The sequence below is a fragment of the Cygnus atratus genome, chromosome 4, assembly GCF_013377495.2.
Source record: "Cygnus atratus isolate AKBS03 ecotype Queensland, Australia chromosome 4, CAtr_DNAZoo_HiC_assembly, whole genome shotgun sequence".
NCBI classification, from domain to species: domain Eukaryota; kingdom Metazoa; phylum Chordata; class Aves; order Anseriformes; family Anatidae; genus Cygnus; species Cygnus atratus.
Genome location: NC_066365.1, coordinates 24,054,233 through 24,074,196, shown reverse-complemented (window position 1 = coordinate 24,074,196; position 19,964 = coordinate 24,054,233). Strand labels below are relative to the sequence as shown.

At 34.6% G+C, this 19,964-nt stretch overlaps 1 protein-coding gene across 3 annotated transcripts in view; it reads left to right on the top strand.

Annotated features, from left to right (window-relative positions):
- WDR17 (WD repeat domain 17) overlaps window positions 1-19,964 on the top strand; it is a 47,674-nt gene that overhangs the window by 26,800 nt on the left and 910 nt on the right. The window contains exons 12-29 of one of the 3 annotated variants that reach the window (XM_035557901.1): window positions 677-841; window positions 1,289-1,491; window positions 1,600-1,749; window positions 1,837-1,967; window positions 3,811-3,936; window positions 5,729-5,884; window positions 6,160-6,224; window positions 6,614-6,746; window positions 8,231-8,322; window positions 9,320-9,419; window positions 10,495-10,634; window positions 13,059-13,079; window positions 14,266-14,377; window positions 15,096-15,237; window positions 15,322-15,424; window positions 16,285-16,386; window positions 18,598-18,693; window positions 18,877-19,060. In XM_035557901.1, the coding sequence (XP_035413794.1) occupies window positions 677-841; window positions 1,289-1,491; window positions 1,600-1,749; window positions 1,837-1,967; window positions 3,811-3,936; window positions 5,729-5,884; window positions 6,160-6,224; window positions 6,614-6,746; window positions 8,231-8,322; window positions 9,320-9,419; window positions 10,495-10,634; window positions 13,059-13,079; window positions 14,266-14,377; window positions 15,096-15,237; window positions 15,322-15,424; window positions 16,285-16,386; window positions 18,598-18,693; window positions 18,877-19,060 (2,221 nt within the window). The remainder of the gene's footprint in view (window positions 1-676; window positions 842-1,288; window positions 1,492-1,599; window positions 1,750-1,836; window positions 1,968-3,810; window positions 3,937-5,728; window positions 5,885-6,159; window positions 6,225-6,613; window positions 6,747-8,230; window positions 8,323-9,319; window positions 9,420-10,494; window positions 10,635-13,058; window positions 13,080-14,265; window positions 14,378-15,095; window positions 15,238-15,321; window positions 15,425-16,284; window positions 16,387-18,597; window positions 18,694-18,876; window positions 19,061-19,964) is intronic. The other 2 variants (XM_035557902.1, XM_035557903.1) reach the window with 2 other exon arrangements.

Below are 19,964 nucleotides of genomic sequence, written 5' to 3'. Positions count from 1 at the left end.
ATACTAGCAACAGAAATAATTGTCTTCATACTGTCTGGTTTTAATGCAGGTATGGACAATTTTGTGTTGAATTTTTAATACAAATTTTTGCACCAGGATTTGAACCTCAAGTTTGTGTTAAGGGAGAAGCATTGCAGGGGAATTTGGTAGCTGAAAGCTGACTTATACGTGCTGGCCATCAGGGGCATGGAAAAGAGCAGACATTCAATACCAGGAAAGGGGAAGTTTAGATTGGCTTCCTTTTAATGACTGCTAAGCTGTCAACTTACATACGTGCTGTCATAAGGAGGCAACTGAATATACTGCAATATTTTTGCAGGTAATTGCTAATAACAACATGAGAACTTGTTGTCAAAACCAGTTATACAGTAATTCAATCTACTAATAGTTCTGTGCTGAGTTCTGAATACAATATACTCACTATTTTCAGAAATGCTTGGTCAGACTGTAGTGCAAATACTATTCCCTATTTTAACTGATGGATCTTGGTTCGTTTTTTTCTGATTTACTCTGAAATACGCTTATCAGTAGTGACATCATGAAGAGACAAAGTAGGAGCAAAATAAGATACTTTAAAAGTAAATTGTAAAATATGCATCATGCTTATTTTTAAACTCAAAACCCGTAAGTACTTTTCATGATTCCAGTGACTGATTTTCCTGTTTTATTTTTGCAGAGATATGATAGCTACTGGTTGTGAAGATAAAAATGTTCGTGTTTATTACTTGGCAACCAGCTCTGATCAACCGCTGAAAGTTTTTACAGGGCATACTGCAAAGGTGTTTCATGTACGATGGTCTCCTCTGAGAGAAGGAATCCTCTGCAGTGGCTCTGATGACGGGTGTGTATATCAGAACTATTAGGAAAATTTAAGATATTTAGTTGCACTGTTTCTGGCACCTTAAAAAACTCTGTGAATAGTAGTCCAAATCTCAGTGTTGGTCAAATTCAGTGTTGCTTTGCTGTTAGTTTAACACAGTGTTTTGGCAGCAGAATAATTATCTAAATTTGTCACAACTGCTGTATCAATGCAGTTTTCCAAATACTTTCCCAAGAGCAGAAAGTGCCTGATACTTGTTAATCACAGGAGTTGAGACAAGGATGATACTACATGCTTATTCTACATTTAAAGATACAGGTGCAAGCTTTGGTCTTGAAGGAGGAATTCTTTGAAAATAAATATTCTTAGAAATAAATATACTGAAGTTTAAAATACTGGCTGAAGTAAAGACAGTCTTATTTCAGATAGGTGATTTGATGGACATAGATCTTTTGTATCCTTTTTCAGTACTGTTCGAATATGGGATTATACGCAGGATGCTTGTATAAATATTCTTAGTGGACATACAGCTCCAGTACGGGGACTGATGTGGAATCCTGAAATTCCGTACCTTCTAATATCTGGCAGTTGGGACTATACAATTCGAGTCTGGGACACAAGAGATGGAACGTGTTTGGACACAGTTTATGATCATGGTGCAGATGTGTATGGTAATATTTTAAATATGTTTTATTTCTGTATTAAAATGGATTTTAATCAAACTGGGTTTTAGATAAACTTAATTATTTGACTATATTTCTAAATGCTCTCTCTACTAGGATTAACATGTCATCCTAGTCGTCCATTCACTATGGCATCTTGCTCTCGTGACTCCACTGTGAGACTCTGGTCATTGACACCTCTTGTAAATCCTCTACAAATCAATATCTTAGCAGATAGAGGTTGGGATGAGGTTATTGGTAATACAGGTAAGTAAATTGTATATACAGTTGTTTTAATTTTCTGTATGTTACTATACTTAAGGAAAAAAAAGTCTAAATCTTTGTGTTTGTTAGATCGTGGTGTGGAATCTGGTGCTCCTCCTTTGCTGTGTGGTAAAGTTTCCAGGGATATTAAGCAAGAAGTGGAAAAACTGACAGGAAATCCTCGAGGAAAGAAACTAAGATGGTTTTCAGAATGTTTTTCAGTAAGTATTCTACAAACATAAGGATGTCAGTGACATCTTAAGGATGTCAGACAGGTTAAGGTTGTCAGTGTTCTCTACTCACTCTTCTAAAGTTAATCTCTAAAACAAAAGTTGCTTTCTCCTCTACCATTCTTTTCTCTCTTTCTAAAAGGAAGTTCAAAAAATATTCAGAAATCAGCTCTCTTAACAATTCTGCTTGTGAAAACATCCATGACTGAATTTTTTGTCACTTGTGAACGTCAAACTTTCATAAAGGAAGATAGGTGGAATAGCTTAATTTTTCATAGGAATGGTTTGCTTTAATTAGAATCTTCCTTTGAAGAAAAAGAAAAAAATACATTTTATGAAACTACATTGGATTTTTTTTATTTTAATCCATTAAAGAAACACCTTCATTCTGGGTGAGGTTTGAACTACCTGAGTGTCTGTGCCAGAACTGCTGGGAGATGTGGATTGCCCATGCCCCAGTATCCATCTAGTGATTTTGCTCCACTGCACAGTAACATTTCCTATAAATCATTCCAGCCTTTTTTGTGCAGTTAAGTTAAAATTATAAACTACTGGGTGCCTGTGCGTGCTTACCTACATGGGAGCTGAAATTGAGGTAGAACAAGGACAGAAATGTCCTAGAAATTACAGTTTGTGTCAAACAGTTGTTAATTAAGTGATCTTGATCTACAAAGATCCTGATCTACAAAGATCAAGCAAAAAATACAAAATATTTTCAGTATGTTCAAACAAATGTTTGTATGTTTTGATTTCTGTCTAAAGTTTAAGGTATAATTCAGAAATGCTGAAATGCTTTTCCTCAGTTACAAATCCTGAAATTTCCTGACTGTTTTATTAAAAATATTTTTAATGCAATTCTTTGTTTTACAGAAATTACACATTTGGATGTCCCATATTAATTTTTGAGTAAAACTATTATGGAATACTAGAATTTTCTAACAACAGAAACTTTTTTGATCATCTCTGTGCAGTGCTTTTTAGAGTCCAGAAGCTAAGTGTTATGCTTACACTATTGTGAGTCAAATGACAGCTTTCAGGGATTGAAAAAGGAAAATTGAAAAGAGTGATTTTTTTTTTTCTGGTACATTCCTCTGTTTTTCACCAGCTCAGAAATGACTGAGCTTCTAAATATGTATCCTGTTACTCTTAAAAAAGCTCCTTCAGGTCAAAGGTTTAATATTTTTTTCTTATTATCCTTTTAATGACTCATTCACTTCTAGACTTCATTGAATGTTAAGCCATCATCCTTGTTTTACAGAGGGGAATATTCAAATATTAGACCTATATGAATGCTTAAAAGTTCAGCAACAAAAAATTTGCCTTGAGGACCTGCAAAATTTTGTGTATACTGTTATATGTATCTATTTTAAGATTTTAGTGTTGTAAACTGCATTGTGGCAGCTGAGACTTGAAGTTGTTTCTTTACCTCACCCATACCTTTGTTCTACAAAAGAGAATAAACAATTATTTGGTTGCACTCCAGCAGCTGAATGTTGTTCTATGCCTGCAGTAACCACCACATAGCTTGTAAACACTTGGGAGCACAAGGGAGAGCACAAGGGAGAGCTCAAATGATGAGCCCTCAACTGTGGCCACACATAAGCAAGAACGTGAATTCATGAATCTTAGTGTATCTTCAAGTCTTTGAGAAAAACGAAGAGGTTATAGTATCTTGAACTGTCATGTCTTCACGGTAAAGCTTCTAATATTAAAATGGTCTGAAATTATATTTCTTGGAATTGACTGAGAAGAATTTTCAAGGTCTTTACAAGTTTAATTTCTCTTGAACATTATTGTAATTCAACATTTTTTATTTTTCCCCTAACAATTCTAGCCTCCAGGAGGCAGCAAAAATTTGTGGGATTTAGTTGCTGTAATAAAAGGACAGGATGATAGTCTGCTTCCACAAAACTACTGCAAAGGAATTATGCATATGAAACATCTCATTAGATTTAGAATGGTAAGTGAGTCGTAAACATTACTTGAAAATGGTTAATAATCCACTTAGTATTTCACTCTTTAAAAATAGCACTTTTGATGCTTTACAAAAGGATCAGAACTTATCTCATGCCTGAAGATATTTGTGCATTATCAGTTCTCTGTGCAATACTAATCTGTTAGAACAATGGCATCTAGGTGAGTCTGCATGACTTCATACATACTCAGTGTTAAAATGCAAGGCTATGTATAGAGTACTTCTGTATTCAGTAAAATTAAATTCTTTGTATAAACACAAAAGTTTGTAGTTGTGTTCAGATGCAGGGGCAGGAATTCATGTCTGAAAATGGAGGAGAGGCAGCAGAAATATGCAAATATGCTCTGTGGCCCTCTGGAAGGAGGGGTAGAAAAGCAAGAACCTGTCATTAATAGAGATACACAGTTGAAGAGTAACTCGAATGTGAAATTCCAGAACCAGGCCACAAATTTATTTGTAGTTGCATACGTGAACATGCAACTGATGTACAATTTGTACAGAATATGGGGCTATGTGGTTCTTTCAGGGACTTCTCAGAGAAACTAATCAATCCTATACTCTAATGACTGGGTTGGAAATAGAGGAAAGCAATCTAGTGGTATGGATTAGAACATGTTTAACTGTCCCCTCACAGGATTAAATACTTGCCAGGTATTACCTGATGTTTGCTGTCGTAGGCTGTCTCTTTTGCATAACTTATAAGACTCTTAAAGAATGGCTCTTAAGTGATGGAAATTTTCTACTGGTGATATTGACTGTAATTATAGCAGTTACTTTGCTAATACTGTGAGAGAGACAAAAAACAAAACGCGACAACCATTTATCTCAGTCAGCTAGCCTATGAAGAAGAAGTTCATTCTTGACCCCTGCAGTGTAAGAAATCTCTTATCCATGTAACTGATGTTGGGAACTTAAAACTCAGGTGAGCCAGAATAACTGCCATAATTGCTGATCACTCTGTGGTTAAATGTTCCCATCAGTTAAAAGCATTTTGTCACCTTTTTGTCGACTTGGAATCCTGCTTAAGCCCTATAGGAGAGCGGGGGGATAAGGTAGTGCTGACATCCTGTGTATGTCTGCTAATATCATTTTTTTTGTTAGGAAACTCGATAATGACATTGCAGCAACTAGACATTTCATGAGGATGTAGAGATCTAGAGCAAGTGTGCTTTTTGTTTTTTTTTTGTTTTTCTTTTGTTTTTCTATTTCTAGCAACCAAAGTTGATTTATTGATTTATTGGAAATTTTAACATAAAAACGACACAGAAGATAAAGCTGCCAAATAAGAAAATAATGTAGTTTTTTTAAAAAAAAAAAAAAAAAACAGATGCTTTGCCTTTCTTAGCAGAAATTATTCTTTCTTTGTTTGGAATTACTATAAGAGTAATAAGTAATTTCCAGCTCTATGCTGGAATTTAATTTGCAGAGCTATTCATAAATATTTTCAAAAATACTGAGATTTTTATGGTGGACAACTGGGTGGATTAGTGTTACATATGTGAAAATGTTTGAGAATGAAATGAAAATATGTAAAAGATTAAAGGAAGATAAGGAAAATGTATATGTGCATCAAAATACTAACAGTTGTTATAACAATATAAATAGTTCACTGTCATTTTACTGTAATCTCTTAGAATTAGTATTTTCTCAAAAGGATTCTTTCTTAAATTATAGCTTTTATATTTTATTGTAATGCTTGATTATAATTCATTCTTAAGAAAACTTGTTTTCATCACAGAAAACCAACTGGAGTACTCTTTAATTTTTTTTTTATCAGTCCAAAGCACAAGAACTGACGACAGTAAAAATGTCCAAGTTTGGAGGTGGTATCGGTGCACCAAGCAAAGAGGAAAGGCTTAAAGAAGCTGCAGAAATACATTTAAGATTAGGACAAATTCAGCGATATTGTGAACTGATGGTAGAGCTTGGAGAGGTAAAATATCAGACCACTATTGAAAACAAAATACAAAAGTTTATGAAAACCAGCTACCCAAGCAAAGCTGGTATAGGAACAAAAGGGATAATAAATCCAGAAAAAAGTGATCCAGATATGTTGTTTTTAACATACACAGACTAATAAATAGCTCATTAGTATTTTAAACCTTTTGATGAATTTATTGTAATGGAAGAAACATGAAAAATAATTAAAAATACAGCTCTTTCCGAAAATGAAATGCTCAGATAAAACATATTGCTGCTTTCTTCTAGTGGGACAAAGCTCTCTCAGTTGCACCTGGTGTATCGATGAAATATTGGAGGAAGTTAATGCAAAGGTAAAGTGATAAAAATACAGTGCTGAATTGTAACTTCTGTTCATAAAATAACATAAGTAGGAAAGATATCAGTAGTACTTGGGTTCTCTTACAAGATTATAGTGATGTTACGTTTTGTTCAGTAAGGTTTGGGCTGGAACTGTCAGGGATTTCAACAATGATTGGGGGTATGTAAATCAAGTTAAAATGTTCAACATAAATTACAAGTTTGACCTAAAAGTTATTATGCAGTAGAGAGCAGTATCCTTACAACTCGGAAGTCTTCTGAGATCTGGAAAAGTAGATGTGTTTCAGTGAACTTGAACTTCATCTAACACCTGTACCATAAAATGTGGTGATCAATGTTATATGTAGACCTTTTTTGTTTGTTTATTCATTTGTTTAATTAGGAGAGCTGATCAGTTGATTCAGGAAGAAAATGATGATGTCATCCCATACTGTATAGCTATTGGAGATGTAAAGAAACTAGTTTCTTTCTTTACTTCAAGAGGCCAGCTTAAAGAGGCTCTGCTCGTTGCGCAGGTATTATTACATATACCAGTGTATGCAATAGCATTTATGTATTTATTTCTGATTCTGAAGATGACGAGCATATTTAAAAGGCTAGCTCTGTTCACGTTTTCAAAATGGCTAAATAATGAAACCCTACTCTTCACTTTCATTCTTTATTGGCCAGTTTTTACTAAGAAATCATAAGAAGGTATCTCATGCTTACAGATTTTAAGTCTGATTCTTCTGAATTGCAGTCAAACAACTATAATGAAAGCTGGTATATTAGTGTTTGGTTAAAGTGAAAAATTAACCTGATTTTATCAGTCAGAGCTGCCCTTAACTTTTAAGGCATGTAGGATTTCTCTTGCATTTCTACCAAGGTCTTGGTTATACTGCTTCTTCTAGAATCTTCGGGTGAAACCATTCAATTTCAGTAGTAATCAATATAGGAAATCAATAATGATTCTATGATTCTAACTTTTAAATGAATGCAAAAAAATAGTGTAACCTATTATTAAGAGGGACGTGTCCCTTCTGCTTCCGAATGTAAGCACAAGTTAAAGGGTGCACAAAACATGCAAGACTGATATTTTGTTTCACTCTTTCTCCCTGTCATTTTATTCTTTTTGATTTTTTTTTGTTTCCTTAGTACAGCTTGTTAATAAACTGTCAAGATATGTCCCTGGCACATTTTCTCATGCCTACCTGTTCTCAAGAGTTTAATTGGCTCATACCTGGGAACTTGAATAATAATGCACGTGAATTGGTCCCTTAGAAACTGTCTATCTGTATTTTGTTAAATTTAACAAGGTATAAATTGTGAACCTCAAAGCACCTTAACACTTTATAAATATCTTCACATAACTTTTTGGAAGACAGGTATTACAGGGTTTTCTTTTATTACAATTAACAGAGTTGTCTGTCTCAAATGTTTAATCAGATAATATTAAGCAATAAAATGCTGGGACTTAATTACCATTTTAATTGAGCCTTGAATTTTAATGGCATTATACAAGCTGCACCTTAAAGGGCATGAAAGAATTTCATTTTAAGCCACACTGATCTCTTTTCACTTAACATTAGAAATAATGTATTTCAAGAAACAAAAGAGGTTTGGTTTATGCCACTATATAAACTTTCCCAGATTGATCGGATTGCCTATTGAGGTGTGGCCATGGAGTTCATCCTCCACTCTCAGCCACTTGTTCCTAGGAGAGTAAAAATCAAGCTTGCAGTCTTCACTGTCTGTTTGAAGTTTATTGAAAAACTGGAAAAATCCTCTACAAATCCACAGGGGGGAAGAGGTCTCTTGCTTCTGTAGAATTTCTTATACGGCTGAATAAAAACAGGCTAAGATTTAGCTATGTATAGGTTTGTTGGTCTAAACGTTTCCTTTGTTATAATTGGGCTTTAGAAGAATTTTTACAGATCTCAAATTTATTTTTGTTGAAAATAACATTTCATGTCAGTTTTGATTGGCACATTAATGAATCTGTCATTTTATTCACTTCTAGGCAGCTTGTGAGGGAAATATACAAATGTCACCACTCTCCACAACAACTGGATCTTCACATTCTGATTTAAACAATACAGATGATTACAATGAGTAAGCTTTTCTAAGTTATAACTAAAGCCTCATTTTGGTGCAGTATATAAAGTCATCAAGAAACATAAACCTGGCAACCTGGCATAACATAAACATAAACCTGGCATAATTTGGCAACAGCAATGTAGAATTTGACAACAAAATATTACATCTTCTAGTATTTAGTTATAGGGAGACAGTTACAACTAACTGATGCTACAGTGTATAATTTCCCCAGTTATGCCACTTGCCCTTTCTAGTTGCATTTGTCATATGTATTTATTATAAGTATCCTTATATTTATATTATTATAAGTATTATTATAAGTATTATATTTATTATAAGTATCCTTTTTTTCCTTGATCTTTAAGGAGCTGCACTATTCCTATGCACTTAAATATTTTTAGATATATAGTTTTATTACATTAGAACTTTTGGGAAGTGTAGAGTAAGACTTAGTAAGTATCTATGAGACCCTGTGTTTTATGCGTCTTCTTCTGAAGGCTTCACTGTTTTTCATCAGCGAAATTTCTAAAATTTATACTAACAGACATATTTTCTTTGTGTGTGCTGACAAAGAAGCCATGCATCTCTCCTTGTTAAGAACAACACTTAAAAACTTAAATCACGTTGTCATGCTGTATGTATAGTAACAAAAACAGTTTGGAGTCTGTGTAGCTACTTCATTTACACACACAGTTTTTGAGTAGTTGGAGTGATATTTATGCAGTGTTCCCAGGTACGGAATAAATACCCAAACATTTGATCTCTCTTCCCTCGGTCTGAAGAGACATTTCAATGCTGGTGTGGATTTTGTGAAACTGACCCACCTGAATGTGCACCAACATAGGTGGATTCAGCTCAAACCAGTTACGTTTTTGACTGTGTGGCGTCCTTATTTGTAAGTCAAATATAAAAATTTTAGGGTACATAAACAAACGTGACTTGTATCTAAATACAGAACCAAACAACTGCAACCTTAAAGTGATCTTGCTGAATTCATGTTTTGTTATTGCAGGCTCCTTCAGAAAGTCAGTAAAGAATTGGCAGAATGGTATTTCCAAGACGGCCATGCAGTGCTTGCAGCATGTTGCCATCTGGCTGTTGAAAATATAGAGGTAACATTGATTTCCTTATTACATCTCCACATATTGACAGTTTTTTCAAATGTCTGCCACATTCTAAATTCTACTAACTAAAATTATTTGCTCTGTATTTATTTATACTGGTCATTACAGTATTGAAGTTAGTGGCAAAACTCCCATGATTGTTTTAAATTCAAGGTTTCTCTCATGCACAGAACATGAACATATGTTGTTGTTTAATTGAATTTTAGTAAATAAAGTATTTTTTATATCAGAAAATATACAGTACATAAGTACCTTATATATATACATAAGTATTATCGTTTACTGTTTATGCTGACTAAAAAGACCTACTCAGAATTGAAACTTTGTTGTACTACAATGAATGCAATTTCCATCAAATTTGCAATATAAATGAAGTAAATAGGAAAAAAAGAAAAAAAAAAGCCCAAAAATATGGCTGATGTGTGAGGAACGTAAGTTTTTTGTTTGTAGTTTTACATATTATTTCTTTTCCTCATGGACTTTCCTCTGGAATTTGTTGTTGCTGACCCAATACGTTCTTCCTTCTCTGTTCCCCCAAATGAGTAAAATTCCATCTTAATATGTTGTTGAGAGAAAGCAATAATCAGTTAATGCCTGTATTTCAAAACAGACAAGTTTCAAGTTTTGTATAGTCTCTTACTGTTTAATATGCTATTATCCCTATCAGGAACTCCAGTTACCCAAAGAGGATATGAACAGGACAGTCATTCCTGTTTTTTATATTCCCCATTTAATCAAAAGGGGGGAATTACGTACTCTGAATACTACTGTCCTTACCTAGGACTAAAAGGAAACACTATCATGCTTGTTATGTATGATGTTTAATCTCTCTCAATATAGGAAGTTTCTGCTAAAGGAAATCTATTTGGTTATTTGAAAACTAATAATACATGGTACGTGATGGTCTCATTCAAGCGGCCCAAATTTTATATAAAAGTTGCTTTAATTAATGCTTATTTTGTCCTGTAAAAGGCAGTTTCATAGATGAATGTCATATGCTCAATGCAGTGAATCCACAAAAATGCTTGTGTCCCGTAATGATATAACTTTTTCATTGAGCAAGCTTGCCATGGCAAACCTGATTCGTGGAAATGAACTGGAGTTGGCAATCAGTGTGGGTACTGTCTTAGGAGAAAATGCAGCGCAAGCAACACATTATGCCCTAGAATTACTAGCAAGAAAATGTATGACAGTAACAACATGGTAAGAATTTTTTTACTCCAAAGATTTATTTATTTTTTTTCCCCCTGACAAAACAATAAAGGTGTTTCTCATTCTGAAACTTATATGTATGCCAGACCGCTATGGGTAGATAGATGTCTGCTTGAGTAAAAATTAGACTTATAAAGCATGGAGAATGCAAATGTTCCACTTTAATCTCAAAATACATTATGTATGCATTGTAAGGGAGAGAAGAGTTTTTGTCATTTGGAGTATGAAATGTGCTGAAAAAGCTAGGTACGTACTTGGGCAATAACTAACATAGTAAGTCCTAGTCTGTACTCAGTAAAAATGACTGCTTCAGACAAAGTAAGGCTAGAATTGAATTATGAAGTTAATAAGCACAGAAGTTCAGGTAGGATCTGCAAAGTGATTTTAAGTACTTGCTTTACAATATAAAACCCTAAGAGGCTGACATATTATTTTACATCTGTATTGGATATACAGTACAGGACAGCTGACAAGATCTAAAGATGAAACAGGTTTACTATTTAATTCTGCAGGAGTAGGTAGTTTCTCTGTTGCATATGGTGGAAACTTCATCCCTCTGCTAAACTTTCTCTTCTTCCTCATAGTTGTTTTACTTTGAAGGGTACAGTTTGGGTCTGTTTGTTGTCCACCAATGAAACAGAAAATCTTGCTAAGATATATTTGGAAGCTGTACAGTGTTTCAGAATTGACATTCAGTAAATAACGTGTGTTTAAACAGATATTTTAATCAAGCCTCAGTTTTGCTGCTAAAGTTGATACTTGTTCAAGCATCTGGGGGTAGCCTGAGAGAAATATAGTGGAACTCCTTTCTACAGAGCATTTAGCCTACAAAAAGAAGCACTGCAGAAAAAGAAATAATAAGAAATGGATGACTTGCTACTTTGGATCCATAATGATTTAGCATGTCCACATCGCACCAAATATAACAGTTATTCCGGCAACTCCATCTGCATCTTCTAAAGTCTCGGAAGCTCTTTCTCTGTTCTCCCTGCATTCATTGTGAAGATTGTTTCACTTTACCTGCAGTGCTTCCTATTAGAGGGTGTTTCACAATTGATGTATATATCCAGTTCCATAGTTAAAACTTGTTTTGATCTTACTGCTATAAGAAACACTAGTAAAAGTACAGCATTTACATGTAAGTATATAAAATTTCTGCAAGCCTGTGGCATGTATACATTGCAGTCTCCATGGGTACACACAATAAAATTTTAAACTAGTCTGGTGTATGTTGCCCAAGTATACATCTGGATTTATCAGTGTGTTCCGTATGCTATATAGAATATCTGTTATAGCTATACCATGCAATCCTTGATTCTGATTTGCAGCCAATACAGCATATTTCTCCATTCTGTAGAAATGATCAGAGATCCATGTTTTGTAATAAAAAGATGCTGACAGCATAGCATAAGTATCCTTTAGTCACCTGCATGCATAAGATGATGAATGGGGAAGCTGGAGTTTGAGGGCCTCTGGGCCTATTTGTTGAAGGCCTCGTGTTTTCTTTATATTGATTATTATGCTTATGGAAATCCACCAATCAAAAGTGTTTCATTGCTGAGAAACACTTAATTGTGTTAATTAACTTAATTCCTCAGGGAATACCAGACGGCTGATTGCTAATGAAATGAATTATTGATGAAATGTTTTTTTTAGAAATGCTCTAAAATATAAAATCCAAACAAAAAAAAAAATGTCAAAACCAAAGATGCATACCCTTCCCAACCAATCCAAATCTGCAACCTTGGGAAAACACGTGAGCATTTGGGAAAAATGAGTGAGTTTAACAAGACCATTTTCATTTTATGTGTGTTTAGTGCCTAAATACTGCTAAAATGAACTTCCTTCTGCTATTTAGAAGGCTAGTGGCATTTTACTTGAAACACTGAATTCTGCATATTCTGACTCAGACACCTTACTTTGTTCTTGAGGCTAACTGTCATTTTTTTACAATCCAATTCTTAAAAAAACATTCAAGGTAACAAAATTTGAAGCCATTATATGAGGTTTGCTTTGTATTTTTTTGTAATAAACATTTGATTTCAGTTTTCAGCTGAGCAGTTTCTAGTCACTTAAAAAAAATTACTATATTTGAAGTTGAGTACGTGCGACTAACTGATCTTGAAAATAGTCTAAAAAATTGTGAAATATACTATATTCTGAAAGGGCCTTTCTGTGTCTTAGAAAAGTAGCTATTACATAATAGCAATAATAATAATATAACGCATTTTCCAAAGACCTTTTGGCATTAGGTTTGTTAGGTTGTTAAAAGGCATTGGAGATTTCTTTTAAACACAGTCAGCTATCCTATTAGATTTGCTTTTGTAGATGTTCTATTAGATTTTTCTTCTGTATACGAAGTTAAGAATACAAAACAAAGTTTTATTCATTACTGTTTCAATGTCTTCCTTTTAGCTCTCCATCACTTGGATACAGGTATTTTGCTTCTTTCTAGAAGGAGAGATTAGAAAAGTGTGTGACTTCACTAATGCTAAAAATAAATATAAAATGTGTCCTCATTATTTAATCATAGATGGGAAGTGGGGTGGAAAGCAGTTACAGATATTGGACAACAACTTACATTTTTAAGCCAAGGACTTCATTCTGACAAGCCAGGGGAACTCAGGAGGAGATTTTGCCTTACACAGTGGCAAGTCAGTCTTGTGGGTCACAGGAGAAATGATGCCTGCATGAGTAGGAGAGACACAGAACAATAAGAATAATTAGTTATTTAAAGCTCAATATGATTTTTTAAAAAAATCATTTGCTAGTATTTACATGCTTTCTCTCCAGCTGCTTCTTGTGTAAAGTAGGGTGGGGAAGTAAACAAACGGTAAGAAGTAGAGAGTACTTCAGAAACATCAGTCTGTTAAAGCACACTTTTTTGTGTTTAATCAGAAGGATGAAAATAGGTATCATTCTTTTCTTGTATAATCTCTTTTTTTATCACAGAAGCTGTAGCCATTCTGAATGACTGAAAGATGTTTTGTGCTGATGTCATGGTGCTCTAAAAGCCTTTTACCCTCAACTTCTGGCAGTTTGACTGAGGATGTGGTTTCAGGACAGAGCCACGCTATCATCTTTCTTTCAATGGGAGAGGTCCTACTTTCCCTTCCAATCCCTGCTCATGTATTCTTCCATCTCACGTTGAGGTGGTTCTTACACTTGAGGATTGCACAGTTGTTTAATTCAACCACCTAAAGTAATGTTAAAAAAAAATAGAAATTAAATTCTCAAAAAAAAGACAGAATTCGATTTTTGCAAGGTAGTGACCTGGGTCTGCCTACCTTGTGATGATATGTGCATCAGAGAAATTGATGAGGGACGGGATGATGCCTTTGAAAACTGGAACAAAATGATATAAGAATGGTAGGGAAGTGGAGATATAAGGGAAGGAAGAGGTAGAACCTCCTTCTTTAGGCCTTAGTAAGCTACTGATTGAAATCTTAAGCCTCATTTATTGTACCAAAAATAGACTCACAAGTTGCTTCTGATCTTCTCTAAAAATAGCCTTTTTTTTTTTTTCTCCCAGTAAACTCATCTGTGTAGAAGGAAGGTAAAGGGAAAACTCTTTCCTTTTATTACAAACCATCAAGAATAACATGTCTTTGTGTTTGTGCAGGGATTTAGCAGCCGATCTTCTTATGATGATTCCTGATAATAAACTGCATTTGGTAAAGCTATGTGCTTTTTATCCTGGATGCATAGCAGAAATAAATGACCTACATGAAAAGGTACAATGAGAAAGAATTTACCTGAATCCTAAAAAGAGGTTTTGTAATGATTTGTTTCTTATTTCAGAACATATAATGCCAAATAAATTTAAGATGATTTTGTCACTAACATTTTTATATATGTTCAATACCTTTTTTCTCTTTTAGTCTTTATTGACTTTATTTTCAGTACAAGAACTTTAGTTCTTTAATTCTAGTGTGTGCAGTATTTCCATGGCACAGATTACTTCCAGAAGTAGCTTATGATCTTCACCATTATTTGTCAGTAGGATTTATAACCTCCTCATCACTGAAGTGCAGCCTAATCATGTCTTGGCAGATCACCTTTCTGTACTACCCTGAATTGTTTTACATCTTGATGTCTGTAATCTCCTTAAATCCTGCCCCTCCCCTCTCCCCCCCCCCCCCTTCATCTTCAGCAGTGAAGGAGTCTGCTCCACTAACTCCCTCCCTTAAACTCAGGCTGTACATCTTCAAAGGAATAGTAACAAATTCACAAAATCACTAGCAATTGAAGCTGATAGTTACAGAACCTTCTCCTTCAGCAGTGTCATCTCTACTCTAGATGGCTTTTTAATGCCTATTATATGAAGGTATGTCCTTCAAACAATATCTTCAGAGAGTTTGATCTTAATGATATATACAAGCTTCAGTATTTCTGTGCATCTTAGATGGTTGAGTATTACAATAATTCTTTAGCAAAAACCTTGTTTTCTAGTGTAATCTTCCTGATGTAGAAGAATGTATGCGATTGGCAGAGACAACTGAGGCAGACGGGGATATATTTGAAACTATAAAGTACTATCTGTTAAGCACAGAACCAGAGAAGGCTCTCCCTATTGGCATTCAATATGTGAAAGGTACTTAAATGAAGAAACTTTTTTAAGCATAAGTAATTTTTACAGCCTGCCTCTTCAGATATTTTTGTTTCTGTTTTTCAACAGAACAACTTCGTGGCTCAGATTGGACTTTAGATTCAATCTGCCCATATCTTGATCTTCTAAGTTACATACGTACCGAACGATTAGTGTTGCATAAATGTAGCAAGTGAGTATGTTTTACCTGTTTATAGAAGTGCAAGCTTAAAGGAAACATTTGGAATAAAAATAACTATAGGTACACATTGTTAATGTATTTTTTGCTGACCAGAAGAAGGCTACAAAAAGATTGCAACAAGCAGGCTAATTCCCAGTATGGAGAATTGAATGTGGAATTCTCCTAAATTTAGCAAGAAGAAAAAGATATTTTTCTTCTTCTTTCTCTGTGAGGCACTTACAATGGGTGAGTCAAGGTTGGCCGTATTTGAAGAAGTTCACTTGGATCACAACTTCTTTCAGTTTCCTGAAGAAAAGGAGTAGTGGTACCACACACAATATGGGTTTTTACGTCAAGGAAAAGTTGGCACTCTTAAAATTAACTCTTAAAATATTTGGAGTGCTGTGGTTTGCCTTTCATAAAAAATGAGGTTGAAGCTAGGTCTGGGTATCTGCACAAGTGTATGTGTAAAGAAAGAAGCAGAAAGCTTAACTCTTACCTCTGGTGTGTGGGGAAAATTGACGGTACTGAAAACCATACAAATATGTGAGACAATTTTATTTACATTTTAGAGTTTTATTACATTAAAATGTCTGAGTGCATTCCTTTCGCAGCTTTATGTGATTGGGCTTATTAATTGTGTTATACTTGCTATTTAAAATTTAATAACTAAAATCAGTACACAGCAGATTAAATCTGTTTTAACAATTACATCACACCACAAAGAAAGTAAACAATCAGCTAACATGTATTACCCATGAAAGAAGGACTGATAAATTAGTTTTTAAAATCATATACTTGAATATAAGTTTAAGGTTTTTGCAAATGCTTGAAATCCTTATTGTTTTTGATTAATAATTGTCCATTTATAGGTTTCGGAATGAGTTGTTGATTTTGTGTGGTTACATTGGTGCTTTACTTGCTATCAGAAGACAGTACAATAGCATTGTACCTGCACTTTATGAATATACAAGGTAATATTAAGCTTTCAATAACACTTAGAAATCTCAATCCCTATTACGGTGTATGCCATAGATAGTCCACGCTTCTCCCCCACAAAAAAATCTGAGGTCTCAGTTCTGTGAGTGAGACCCATGCCTGCTATGGTTTTTTTGTGCATTATGTTAATAAAAGTTTTTGAGTTAGCGCAACAAGTTGTAAATTCAGGATTTCACTCAAACTTGTAGTTCTTTATGAAAAACAGATTATTAGAAGTAGATGAATATTCAGCATTGCCTCCATGCATGATTAGAACTGTAACTGTAAATATATAATTTTGTATCAGTGTAGACCACTTGTGAAGACTCGTTCAGTAACGACAAGGACAAGCTGTGACTGTAGACCTCATGACTTGCTTGATTTCCCACTAAGACACCTGTCTTGACCTTCTGGTACTTGCTAAGCTAATATTCACTATCTGCAAGCATTTTACTTTGCCTAGCCCACTGACTCCTCTTGGCTCAGCCCAGCCTAGTCACTTGACTTGACCTGACTTACCTTTACCCAATTGATGTGGTCTGGCCCTTTCAACTTGATCTCACCAACTTGACCTGACATGGTGCACTTGACCTGACCTGACTTGGCTTAACCTCACCCACTTGGCCCAACCCATCTTGACCCTACCTGACCTGTCCCACTTGGTTCACTTGACCTGATCTGACTCCATGTGGCCTGACCCACTTGACCCAATCCAACTTGACCTTATTTGACCCAACCTGGGTCCCAAACCCACTTTGACTTGACTGACTTGACTAAATCCACTCAACTTGAAAGGAGAAAAAATAAGATCTGTAACCTTTATCTTATCTGGTAAATAAAACAGGTTTATATACAATATTTTAGTATTCCTTCATCAAACTTTAACTATTATTTAGTCTTCCTCTCTCATTTGTAAGGACACTGCTGTCCAGATAAGTAATTTCCATTTCTAGCATAACCTCTCCCTCACAATTTGGCATCATCAGATCTTTTTGGTTTTGTCACCCATTTTGCTGTGTAGCAAAGCCATGTCCAAGATGTCGCTGATTTTGTAATGCAGTCTGCTTTGGCATTGCTCCAGCTAATACTGAGACACTATCTGCAGCTTTGCTAAAAATTACAGCTTGTTTATCTCTTCATTGAGAATAAATGTTGCATGTTGTCCAGTCCTTTTGAACCCTAAACTGTGAGCTTTCCTGATGTTTTATCAGAATTTTCTACCAACAATAAACAAACAGTATAAATTTAACAGATCTTAGATCTGTGTGTTTGCCCCATTTCTTTGACTCCTCTCCATTAGATTCTAGACAGCACTCCTTTCCTCTTAGCCACTGTCATCCCTGAAACCTGAGTGTGCAAACAGGAAAGGAAACAGCACTGGTTTTATTTCTTTTATGAGCCACAGGTTTACATATTGAAAACAACAAGAAGAAATATAAGCTTTTACAGAAGGGCTATTCTGATACGGAAACTAATAGGCTAGTAACAAACAGTCAGAGACTGTGATACTTTGGCTGTCAAGCTTTAAGTTTTCTTGGGATTTAAAGAACCACTGAACAAAACTGCTCTATTTTTTTTCTCAGATTGCACAGTATTTTTGGGATTCGTAGGTTTTTAGATTTCAGGCCATCTGAAACTGGACACTTGTATACATACATGCTTAAACTGGACATTTTTAAGGCAGTCCAACAGAGATGGAAGCTTGCTGAATTAGGTCTGGTAGTAACTGTCACTTGTATTATATTTTAATTTAAAATAATAACAATAAATCCATTGGAAGTTTTTTGAAACTCTGTTTTCCCCAGGTAATCAGATAAAACAAGGCTATCCCAGAGCATGTGTTAAACCACCATCATTGTAACCATATTTTTATCACATTATATATATGCCCTTACTTTTAGTAAACTTGTCATAAGAAAATAAAAGCCTTAAAATATAGAGAGGCCTTAAAGAAACAAACAAAAAAAAAAAAAAAAACAAACACAGATAATTGAAGAGGAGCTTAATGAAAAAGTGTGCTTTTTCTAGTATACTAGAATATCTAGTAATTTAATATTTCTAAGGTTTTATATTCGTGAGTATTATGAAGGATCAAATGCTAAAGTTGCATCAAAATATTTTGATTTTACTATTGTCTATCTTATTTTTCTTTCAAGAAAATATTAATAGAATTGATTTGGACTTTAATTATTTTTATTCCTTTTCAGTCAGCTTTTAAAAAGACGGGAAGTATCTGTACCTTTGAAAATTGAACAGCTCTCCGAGGAATTAGATGCATGGCAAGCTTGTACTCAGTTAAACAAGTAGGTGCAAAGTATGAAATTAGCATGAATGAGACTACTGGCATTTAAATGTTTATTTGTAAATACAGTATTTATCCTTTTGTAAAATTTTAACCTGAATGTAAAAAATTGCTATTATGTCGACATTAATTTCTAATGCATACTATGATGTATGGTTGAAAAATAAGTGTCTTTTGTTCATAGGCCTACGGATGAATTGCCATGCACCCCACCATCTGAATCGCAAAAAATGGTGTATTCAATACTGGTATCACGAATACAAGAGGAGCCTCTCAAAGGAATGATTGGGCCAGACTATGTCACTGGATCAAATCTTCCTAGTCATTCTGATGTTCACATCTCTTGTTTGACTGGGCTAAGGATACAGGTACAGTTTCAAAGAGCCAAGGTATTCTGTCTTGATGATAGTGTTGGCTAGTTGTGAGGTTACCGTAAGTCTAATGTCTAGCCCATCATGTGGGAGGAATGTGTTGTCAGAGTAGCCGAAGTTAAAGAGGACAAGTGCTGAGATCTGCTGTGTTAGAAAAGCTATATAAAGAATTGTCCAAACAAATAATTGCCCAATTTCCCAAACCAAAACTTTTAAATTTCCATGGGAAAGACAAAATTATTTTGCCAAATGTTCTTTTTAAAGTGCTTTCAATTTAATAACTCCTACCTCACTGCAGTTTAAATTAAAAAAAAAAATCCTGTTTTTCTGTTTTCAACAACATACTGACATTATTCTATTGTTAGAAGTAATCATTATGGAAATGTATAATATAAAACTTAAAATTCATTATTTAAAGCCAAATATTAGAAAAGTAAATATTCAAATATATTTATTTTTCACTTGCATAGGGCTTTATGATCAAAATGTACTAGTCCTTTTAATGCTTCTTTGGTATATGTTAGTATTTTCACAAAGGGGAAATTGACAGGGCCTGAAAACACTACTCAAAGGATTCTTTCTCCAAGCACTGCTTCAATGTCAAATTACTCTCTTGTATGAGGCTATTTCCTCTGTCCAGTGCAAGATGCCAGCCCAAAGAATGAGAGGGTTGTTCAAGGATTAAGAGGGATGGTTTTGTATCAGAAATTGGAGATCACAAAATGCTAGTGAGGTCCTTGAGGTAAACAGAATTACAAACTGAGCATCCTCAAGTCTAAAAGATTTGCTGCCAACATCTCCACATTAGACCAGTGGACTTTGCTGTGGCTCAGAGGAAAATACATGCCACATGTTAGCTGTTGCTAACAGCCACAGAAAGATGTCATTGTTATAATCCATT